Source organism: Prunus dulcis, chromosome 1, assembly GCF_902201215.1.
Source record: "Prunus dulcis chromosome 1, ALMONDv2, whole genome shotgun sequence".
Classification (NCBI taxonomy): domain Eukaryota; kingdom Viridiplantae; phylum Streptophyta; class Magnoliopsida; order Rosales; family Rosaceae; genus Prunus; species Prunus dulcis.
The window spans coordinates 18,666,806-18,678,154 of NC_047650.1; the positions used below are offsets into that span (position 1 = coordinate 18,666,806).

At 34.5% G+C, this 11,349-nt stretch overlaps 1 protein-coding gene across 1 annotated transcript; it reads left to right on the forward strand.

Moving 5' to 3' along the window:
- Positions 1-2,744: 2,744 nt before the first annotated feature.
- Positions 2,745-9,715, forward strand: LOC117613786 (membrane-associated 30 kDa protein, chloroplastic). Its single transcript, XM_034342358.1, has 11 exons — positions 2,745-2,998; positions 4,117-4,241; positions 4,347-4,457; positions 4,862-4,926; positions 5,009-5,090; positions 5,366-5,440; positions 6,500-6,570; positions 6,695-6,777; positions 8,282-8,346; positions 8,751-8,825; positions 9,320-9,715. Exons 1-11 carry the CDS (start codon positions 2,860-2,862, stop codon positions 9,437-9,439), a joined length of 1,011 nt encoding a protein of 336 aa, XP_034198249.1. The 5' UTR covers positions 2,745-2,859; the 3' UTR covers positions 9,440-9,715.
- The last annotated feature ends 1,634 nt before the right edge of the window (positions 9,716-11,349 follow it).

Genomic DNA, 11,349 nt, shown 5'->3' on the forward strand with positions numbered 1-11,349 from the left:
AAGACATTGAGATTACAAGGGAGAGGAAGAAATGAATTGAGAGATTCTTTTCTAATGAGGTGGAGAGAAGGATGGTTAATGAGGAGTATGTCTCTTTTTCGGCATGTATTGAAGATTTTTCGGATATGGACTCTATGAAAGATAGAGGTTTCATATCTCCGGTAAAATGGTGGGTTATCCATGGAGCTTCCACACCAAAACTTCAACCATAGCATTAAAGCTACTTAGACATCCTTCTTCCTCCTCATGTTGTGAATGAAATTGGAGCACTTACAACTTCATTCACTTTATTAAGAGGAACAAGATAACATCGGAAAGAGCATAAGATTTAGTATTTGTGCATAGCAATCTTCGTCTCCTTTCAAGGAAAATGCCCGAATATAAAGAAGGGGAAGCTCATATGTGGAGATGCATTTGATTCCATGGATTTGGAAAATGTTGGAGTGCTTGAGATTGCAAACCTCTCTCTTGATGAACCGGACTTAGATGCCATCATATTTACCCATGATGAATGAAGTTAGAGCTTTGAGAAGTGATTTCTAATGTTTTAATTTGTGCTTGTGGATACTTGTATTTTGTGTGTTTTGTTTAATTTGTGTTTTGTTTGTGGAGATTTGAATGAAGTTATGTGTTTTGTTAATGTTTTGAACTTATTATGGATGAAATATCAATTTTCAATTTTTCAATTTATATTATTTTTAAATAAATATATTATTTTAATCACCGTATCGGTGCCGTACCCGTATCCTATTTTTTGGAGATTTACCGTATCAGCGTATCGTATCGTATTGCCGTACCTGTAGTTATATCGGTGCAACATAGATGAAGTTTTATGAGGAGTATGGTATCCCACCACCTCCTACGCAATGCACTAGTGCTAAGTTCTACTAGTAGTATTATTATAACAAGTTTTAGCAAAAAAGGAGGAGGAAAGCACCTTTGGGAAATTAAAGAAGGTTGGATAAAAGAATCTCAAGCAAGTAACACCGTGATATTGGAGCATGAAGTTGATAGGTACTTAACCGACCCAATTGAAAAATTGGTTCCCAACTTCGATATTTTGAAGTGGTGGAAATTGAATAGGGTTAAATATTCGAGTTTGTCACTTATTGCAAAGGATGTGCTTGCTATTCCCGTATTAACAGTGGCTTTGGAATCATGCTTTAGCATGAGTGGTCGGGTGATTAATTCATTCTGTGCTTCTTTAACTCCTAAGATTGTGGAGGCCTTAATTTGGGTTCGATGACATCTTCGTTATACAGTACGAGCCAACCATTCAAGAAATGGAGTTTTATGAATCCATTGAGTCAGGTATTTTTATTTTTAGTTTTATGTGATTTAATGATGTATACTATTACTATATATATAGTTTGCATGTTTGCCTAATGTTTTAATGTGTTTATGTTTTTATTTGTAGATCTTACAATTTTACTGGCACATAGAAACTCAAGTCCTTCTACGTTCCAGTGATCATTTAATATGTGAAGCCTTCATTGGTGTTATGTTTTAATTTTTGGCTTATGTTTCGAACTTCTAATTTAGTTTGTAATTTAATTATCAATTTTTACATTGGGTTGTATAATTCTTAAGATTGTATGTTTGGATTGGATAACCATGTTTTGTATGTTTGGATTGGATGGCCACATTTTGTATTTGGAAGTTAAAATGCATATCGTTGGCTTGTAGAAATTATTAAAGTTTAGGCCAAATTTTTATAGGAATGTGAAACAGGGCCTTTTATGCTACTAAAGCCCAACACAAACAGAAATTTTAAAAAAAAAAAAAAAATGTAAACTGGCCCAAACAGAAAAATCGGACTGACCAGCCAATTCGACTTGGTTCGGTTTCTCCCTTGTTTTTTTTAAAATCAAACGGGACCAGACCGGATGAACAATATTGGTTTCGATTCTGATTTGAGCTCCGAACCGAATTAAAACGGACTGTGCCCAACCCTAATCTCCAACATCCTCTTCAACAACTTTGAAATTCTAAAATAGGTGAGTCACATTAGAAAAACTCTCTCCAACTGCCTCTTCAATCTCAGTCATCAAAGCTGCAATTTCTTTATTTCTCTTCAGGACTAGTAAGTCAACTTAGGTCCTTCAAACATTTAATTTTACTTTGAAAAAACAAAACCTACCTTGAAAATGTTAAAAACATGCATTTTTAATTTTAATATATATAAATATATATACATTTTTCACATTTTTTCATATTTTTCATTCTTTTTCATGATATTGCATTAATTAAATTAAAGAGTTTATTGGAGCAAAAATTATTCAAGTAGCAAATAAGGCTTTTTAAATTGCCATATAGGTCAACAAACTTCAATTTGAATAGTTTTATTCAGTCATGATCTCTTGGACTACAGGGGTCCAAGAGATTTGTGGTCACTTACCGTTAGATGTAAATTCAACTGTTTACTCACTCTTGCACTCCTTTTAAGAAACTTTTTTGAACCATTGGATTAATATCCAACGGTGGGTGACCACAATATCTTGGACTCATGTGGTCCAAAAGATCGAAACTGTAGTTTTATTTGCTACTAATGTTGGAGATGCTCTAAATCAAATTTCCCATAATTTTTAATTTGTTGGATAATGAAGCAAACTTTAGGCTGTCCGTACCCAATCAGAATTGATGGGCTTCAATGGCCGGGCCTGGATTAGCAGTCCGGAACCATTGGCTCGTCGGCGTTAGCGGCCCAAACCGCTCAATACAACCAACTCCCAGAAAAATCACAAAGCCGAAAGAAAAAAAATTCAGAAAAAGTGGTGATTGAGAGAGTGAGAAGTGATCAGTATCTTGTTCAATCCTATCTATTAAAATTGCAACATTTGAACTAAGTTTTCCCTGAGAATGGCCACAAAATTGCAGATATTTACAGGATTCCCCATGGCATCAACGCCTGCCTCTTCGTTCCAAGCCTCTTCTTCAAGCTCCTACAGTCTCGCTATGGCCAGAAAACCTCTCACCACTTCCTTCTTTAATGGTGGAGGTTTGTGCTTTTTGCTTGACTCACTGTTTTAGTTACTGGGTATCTCTTAGATTTTCAATTGGTATTGAATTTCTACTGTGCGTTATGCATCTGGGTCGTTATTTGATGTGTGTTTGTGTGTATTTTTCAACTTCATTTCAGCAGTAAGGAAAAAAAAAGGGTAAAATTTGTTGAATGTTATGGAACTTGTTAATTGGTTGGCAATCCAAATAGTTGCTTTAAGCTTAGTAGAGTTGATTTTCTTTCCTTCTAAGGCTTTCAGTGGGAATGGAGAAGCGTTTCACAGGGAATTGAGTCTGTCTCTGGATACCTTCGTCTATTAATGGGCAAATGAGGAGAGAATTAGATGTTGGGAATGTCCTTTGTGTATTTTTGTTTCGGAGTCTTTGTAGATTTTCTTCTTCTCGTAATGTGTCAGTTGCCTCTTTATCTGTTCATCCTCTTACTCCTTGGGTTGCAAAAGCATTACCTTGAACTAGTTTAGAGACTCCCATTTGAGACAACATTCATATGCAACAGTAATATAAGTACACAATGGAGTAGCTGATCTAGATAAGGCTAAATGAGCATTGCCTGTGTTCGTTGCCTTCTTTGATTGACATGAACATTTTACTAGCAGCTACTGTAATGGGAACATTTGAAACATGGGTTACTTGACAAATAATACCCAATAAATCAGGAACTAGCCTCAACCTTGCTGTTTTTAGCTTAAAGATTACATGTAAATCTAAATATATTTTTAATTTATGGTTAAGTTCAAAGAAGATGTACCTATATTCATCTTATAAAAGAAATTTTTATTTTTAGAATCAAAGCAGAAGGATTTAAACTTCTGTCTTTTCTAAAAGGATCTAGAGCTCTATAAAAGGCATCTTAGTGTGTGTTAGATAGCATAAGTAATAACTATATGCAATAGTGAACCAAAATTTTTATGCTCATGCAAATTTATGAATGAAACAAGGCTAGCTTTCATTTGAAAAGAAAGATTTGCTTCTTTTGGTTTGACTCACCAAATCACCGCCTCCCCTCTCTTTCAAACATAAATCACCTCACATCACCTCCCCCACCAAATCACTTAGAAATAGTAATATTATGCCTTACAATTATTTTTCTTTCAGTGGGGGCTCTAAAAGTTGAAGTGATTAGGGTTGCTCCTTCCAATCGACCACATTATTCTAGGCAGCGTGGAGGTGCCCTTGGTGCCCGTATGAACCTATTTGACAGGTTTGCTAGAGTTGTCAAGGTGATATGTGTTATCAGTCTTTAGTGTATTCACATAATAATAATAATGTGATTGTATTATTATAACTAATTGTACCTTTTCTTGCACGAATTTTACTAATTGCAGTCATATGCAAATGCACTCATAAGTACTTTTGAAGATCCTGAGAAAATCTTGGAGCAAGCAGTTCTTGAAATGAATGATGACTTGACAAAGATGCGTCAAGCCACAGCACAAGTAAGCCTTATGTTCCCAAAAATTTTAAGTTTTTTTATATATTTTTTTTCAATAAAATCGTTGTGGAAATTCTCAGAATCTCCTTGTTTTTCTTGTCTTCTATGGTTTTGTATGATTTCCTGATGTTCTTTGGATTTTATTGCATTTGCTTTTATCTCTTTTAGTTTTCATTTTTTCTTTGTCTTCATAACTGACACAAACTGAAACTGTAAGCATATCATCCATGAACGGTTATTGTGGTGTGCTCTAGATATACTTGGATATCTTATGATTTTCTCCTTTATGCATTGCCAGTGTTTAATCTTTTAACTGATATACATCCAAAAAAAAAAAAAAATCTTTTAATTGATTGATTGTATCTATGTTCATCTAGAATTGATCACACGTATTTTCTCTGTGTGAAGGTGTTGGCATCTCAAAAGCGATTGGAAAATAAGTACAAAGCTGCTGAACAAGCTTCTGAGGACTGGTAATATAGATGGGGTTGATATCTAATATTCGTAAGTATAGCGGTGAATAATTTTTAAAAATATGGTCCATGTTTGGAATAGGTACCGCAAAGCACAATTAGCTCTTCAAAAAGGAGAGGAGGATCTTGCACGTGAAGCTCTGAAGAGGCGTAAATCTTTCGCTGTAAGTCTAATTAGTTATATAAATTTATTATGCTTCGCTTATTTTCTTTCGTATTTTTTTTATTTTGAGAAATGTGTGTTATTCAACTGTCTTATTGAGCCGAACTTGCATTTGGAATGTTCAGGAAAATTAAGCTCAAGTCAACAGTTCAAAATTTCTAATTGAATTTATAGACATGGATCTAATGTTACCTTGTTTCCTCGCAACCTAGTTTCTGCTTCATCGCCAGGCTGCCGAAGTGTTTGTTGTAAAATTAATTGTTCTGTTGTTTCCAGGATAATGCTAATACTTTGAAAGCTCAACTTGATCAACAAAAAGGTGTTGTTGATAATCTTGTGTCTAATACACGGGTAAGTGAATTTATATATTTTTCCCCTAATTTACTTCTTTGATGAGTAGCTTTATACACACACACACACACACACACACACACACATATATTTACATACACATATTATACACCTTGTGGGATCCACTACGAAGTTTACATCAATGATTTGAACAGTTTATTTTTAAAGTCTTCATTCAAAGATCATCCTTGCAAAAAATTAGACACACTGTAAACCGTTAAGACATCTAGTTGTGGCCAACAAAACTGACAAACTCGTTTCAAGAAAACACTAAAATGACAACCATTCAAGTGAGTGGTTAAGTTCCAATTTGAGTGATTTTTTGCAGAGATGTTCTTTGAGGGAATACCTAAAAAATAGACTGTTCAGATTATTAAAATACAATGCAGAGTGGGCTTTACAAGGGTTATTTGAGGGGTCCCTCTATTAATTAATCTGTATATATACATCTATCTATATTGTGAAAGGGTTTGTGTGACTCACATGCATTTTTGTGAAAATAAAGTGTGGAACTAGCATATGTGTTTCCATTTCTTTTGCATGTTATGACGGTAAAATGTAGAATCTGTTGCCATGCCAGTTTTAGTTCAAATTTTCTGTAGCGGTTATAAAGAATATGATTTTACTAGTACATATATTTGTGGCTGAATCAAATTGCTATATTGTATGCTGTGTCAAAAGTGGTGTTATGAACTCACGAGTTACTGATCTAGGAATAATCAGAAAGAGTTTTATGAGAGAAGCTGTGGTTTTAAATTTTATCATAAGAAGGCAATAACTCTGACAGAAAATAAAAAGATCTCTTTCTTCTGTTTATGGAAAAACTGGCCAAAAGAGCAGTTATTGAGGTTTCTTGAGCTCGGGCCTTAATTGAGTGTTATTAGTATCTAAAATTATAACTGTGCTTAGTGCTTGCTTTATTTTGCAGATTTTATCAGAAACCGACCTTGTCTCTTTTTTTCCTGGTTGCAATGGGCATTGACTCTTTTGATAAGTATAATTATGTAGATATCACCTGCATTTGTTACAACTGTATTCCATAAAATCCATTTTGTGTAGCTTTTAGAGAGCAAGATACAGGAGGCAAGGTCGAAAAAAGATACTCTTAAAGCACGTGCTCAGTCTGCAAAGTTTGTTTCTACTACAATCTCTCAATTTCCTTTTTGTTTTTTTTAACTGAGTCTGGTAGCTCGTTTTTTTTTTTTTAGCTATGTCCTTAATGTTGCTGGTGATGTTTCTTTTCTGTCGCATCAGGACTGCAACTAAAGTGAGTGAGATGGTGGGGAATGTCAATACAAGTAGTGCTCTTTCAGCTTTTGAAAAGATGGAAGAGAAAGGTAAGCCAGCTGTCCATTATGGGAGTACTAACAAGCTCTGTTTTGCATTTCTACTTGAGGGCCAATCTCTGTTTGGCACGAGGGAACGTTCTCCATTACATATTAACTTTTAAATTAAATAATTACATTTTATTTTCTGCATTTTATGTTACTGTGCTTAGAGGAATTGGTCAAAATGAGTTTTGGGAAGTAAACAGTAAGCTCATGTTGTGTTTTAAAAAATGATAGACTACATGCCTTGTAAAAATGCTAGTTCTTCTGGGGTCCAATAATCTATGACTGAAAGTGTAGAGGTAGGCTGATCAAGTGGCTATATTGTATTATAATGAATAGATGTTTGGTTGCAACATTTTTTTTATGCTGCTTCATATATGCAAAGGCAGTTGATTGTGTCTGATACTTGGAACAGAACAATGGATGAAGTGATAAGAAAATTGTTGAATTTGCCAAAAACTCCATGAGCCACATTTTAAGAAAGATGGCTAAGTATTAGAAAAAGTAGAAACGTTCTACCCCAAAGTCAACCAGCACTAAGCTTAATTGATTGTGCACATCTCTGGGCTGTGTTTGACTGAAGAATGATATGAAGTCGTTCGAGTGTAAAATCTGCTTCAAAATCCACTAAAAGAAACTTCATCACAATGTACTTTTGTCTGTGTTGAGCATTCATGTGTTCAGGCAATGGTTGGCAAGCATGTGATTAGTGAAATTTAATTCCTGCTCATTATCAGAAGTTGCAACAAAAGGTTTGTTTTTTGGAATAAAAAAAAAAAAAGAAGAAGTCATAATTTCGTTTATTTCACATCCTTCCAATTTCCTTGTTGAGCATGTCTTAGATGTATGTTTCCTGGTAAGGCTGATAGAATAGGGATGTTGTCCAGACAAAATATGTCTGATATCCGTAAGCAAGAGAGATCGTTCATCTCTTCTTTAAAGATTGGGATGAAATAATGTTGGGTGATGCTGTGAAAACCTGGCTAATATTGGAACCAGAACCAACAAAAAAAAAAAAAAAAAAAAAAAAAAAAGCCATGCCTGATACTTGTTTGTAATTATAATTTTCCTCTGATCTTGGCCTTTGTTTATTCTTTCACCACCCATACTGCTATGTTAAAATGCTAGAATGTTTTCTGAATTGCTAAGCAGTGGACATGCAAATGAAATCATTCTTAGCTATCAGTCTTTTGATTCAGTTAATTAAATAAATAAAAGGGACATGATATCTGGCTAGCTTGGCTTGGGATTATCATTATGGTTGTTTACTGTATATGACTTATGTTGCAAAAAATTGATTGACTTTTAATCACATTGTTTTGTGTGCATTACATGTTTGATTGTTTATCATTGATTGGAGGAAACCCAAACTTAATAAATTAGACAGACGCTGTATGTATGTATGTATGTATGTATGTATATATACACTATTCATATAATATTTTTATATATGCAGATATCTATATACTATATGTATCCTAATTTTTCTATTTCCATTTCATTGAAATAGTCTTAGCAATGGAATCCCAGGCAGAAGCTATTGGCCAATTAACTACTGATGATCTAGAAGGAAAGGTAACACTTATTCTTTTCCCTTATTTATGTCCCATTTCATATGTGTCTATATGATCTTTGGATTGATAAGAACAGGGGAGGGTGGGAAGATAAAACAACCTTCTATGTTGGAAAATATGATGTGGAAACAAGTCAGAATAAAGCTCAGTAATCTGCTGAAAGTAGTGGCAAAATTCCAGACATATTAGTTAAGCATAAATTTGTCACAGATGTAAATATATACTTAAGTAATATGCATATTACATATTTATACACTCAAAGTTTAGACATTGTCTATCAATAGTTTCAAACCATTTTCCAAGTTGCCATCACCATATAAGTATCAATCTCTTTTGCTTGCTTTTGATGGTTTCTCTTCTGAAACTGGATTTCTTACCATTTCCAAACCTACATCAAAATTGCAGTTTGCGTTGCTAGAGAGCTCTTCAGTTGACGATGATCTTGCAAACTTGAAGAAAGAACTATCTGGTAGTTCAAAGGTATGCCTTATCATGCAGGACAACTATAATATACATACACACACACTTATGTATATATGTATATTAATGCAACCAATTTTATAATGATATAGCTCCCGTGAACTTGTGTTCTTATATTAAAAATTTTGCCCATAATTTTTGTACTCATTAGCTGTCTAATTTTCTTATAATTCCATCATGCTTTTTTTTTTTTTCGGTTGAGCAAAGGAACATTAAGAGAAATTATGGAAGTCTAAATATCTGGTTTGTAATGGTTTTCCTTTCCTCTTTTCTGTTGTTTGGTACAAAGATGGATAAGCACTGTACAATTAAAACTTAAAAATTCTTTTGGCTCGAAATTATGGAAGTCTAAATATCCTCTTCCACTTGTTTCTGTTCATTGCTCCCTTTGTTCAAAAACTAAAAATGTAATTAGCATCCCAACATTTTTTTCTTTATGGTTTCTCAACAACCAGGTTCTTGACTTTTTTCCTCTTCTTTATTTCTCCAAACAGAAAGGAGAGCTCCCACCTGGAAGAACTGCTGCTCCGAGTTCGAACAAGGCATATCCATTTCGAGATTCTGAAATTGAGATGGAGCTTAATGAATTGAGAAGAAAAGCCAAGGACTTCTGAGTTTTGCTTTTCAGGCACAAATATTGCAATTCTTTATAGGCAAATATGAAGTTGTTTTCGTTTTGAGAACTGGTTAGCATTTGTATAGCAGAAAGGCCAACAGATTAACGTTGTATAGCTAGAGCCCAGATTCGAATCGAAGTTTCTTCTTTGTGATTGTAGGCACCCTTTTCATGCTCTTATTGTAATTCACATCTGCTGCAGCAAAGCCAGTTTCTGGATTATGTACGAGCACCTACCTGTTAGTACGTTTAGAATGATTTTTGTCTTTTCTTTTTACAGCACATTCCATGAAATAAATATTTCTGTCATTCTAAGTTACTTGCGTTGAAGTTTATCAAAACTCTCCCGTTAGGGCGTGCAATAACTCGTCCACGTGTTGTAATATAAGGAGATATTTAATGATATTATACCTGAAATTGTGGAAATTTCCCTCACCTTGACTAAAAAGAATTGTAGTTTGGGATTATAGCTAAAAGCCTCTAAAGCACAAACTTGTTTATATACATTCCGTGCTCAAAATGACAAAAACATAGTCAATCTGCATCCAACAATTTAACTTATTCTAGTCAGCATTCTATTGCAACACCAAACGACATTTTAGTACTGGACAACCTTACAAGTGTAAACCCAATTAACATGTTTACAAGTTAGTTGGAAGAATATTATGCTCATTTTTTAGCAGCTGGTAGCATCTGGGTGGCTTCCTTTAAAATAATTTCAAATCTTTCTTGCTTGGTCCATTCAAAGCCAAGAACCATATTGGGGGAACAGTCAATTCAAACTTTCCAAGTTTGGACTGAATTAATAACCAAATCTCTAAATAAAATGCAAAAACAAAATAATCAAATCAACAAAACTATTCTATTTTCTTCTTTTCTTCTTACGTCTGGACCAAAACTAGTTTTTGCCCACAAGTTTGTGGCATGAACAAGGACAAATAAGAGCATTTGACGTACAGATCAATGATATCAGATTCGAACCCGATGACACCTCCTCCTCCTCCCTTCCAAATTTTGACAAAAAAGAAAAAAAAAACGAAAGAACAAGGACAAATAAGTAAATTCAGTAAAATGTTTAAATATTCAGATTGGTTGACAAATTCAAACGTTAGAACCCACATCAGCTTTTCGTGTGCCATGACTGATTTTGTCGAAACTCCTTGGTCAACACGTAAACCCTACATGTCCAACAAAAAACTCCACCAGTCCAACAACAGGAGCACTTTTAATTAAAATAGTATACAAACTCTCACAATATAAATAGGTGAACACATTTGAAGCTTTTCACATCATCTTTCCATCCAGCACCCAAAAGCCCCTCTCAAAAAAGCTCTGCTAGATCAAGCACTAGTAGTAGTCTTTGTAACCTCCACAAGAACACCCTAACTCCTCATTTTCCATTTCCCATTTTATCTACTCTTTATTTTAAGAGAAACTTTGAAAAATGAATTTCCCCAAGATGAGTAGCATATTGATCATCTTTATGATATCCGTAGCCATCTGGGTCGGCAGTGCTCCGGTCGAAGCGAGCAGAGTTTTACCGGAGGACTTTGCTGGTGCAAATCACTTGGAGACATTCTCCTCCCCGTCCTTGTCGTCGTCATCGGTCTATGAGAAGGCTAAGTTTACCATGGAATGCTGGCTTGAACGTCTAGCTTCTGGACCTAGCCCCAAAGGGCCTGGTCACTAGAACTTCTCTTCAGCTACAGTGGAGAAACGCCTTGTTACATCGGTTGCAAGTTGCAAGACCCAACAAAAAGCAAAAAACGATATATTCTTTTCTTCTTTTTTCTTGATTTATCATTTTTTTTTAAAATTCAATTTTAGGGTGGTTGAGATGTAATGTAATTTTGGCAATATAGAATCCAAGGGAACAAGTGTGAATGGAAAATAATTGGCATTCTGTTG

Coding starts and splice junctions, on each gene's coding strand:
- LOC117613786 (XM_034342358.1), top strand. CDS start 2,860: ATGGCCACAAAATTGCAGATATTTACAGGATTCCCCATGGCATCAACG. Junction 5,091..5,365: donor AGAGGCGTAAATCTTTCGCT/GTAAGTCTAATT, acceptor TGTTGTTTCCAG/GATAATGCTAATACTTTGAA. Junction 6,571..6,694: donor GCACGTGCTCAGTCTGCAAA/GTTTGTTTCTAC, acceptor CTGTCGCATCAG/GACTGCAACTAAAGTGAGTG.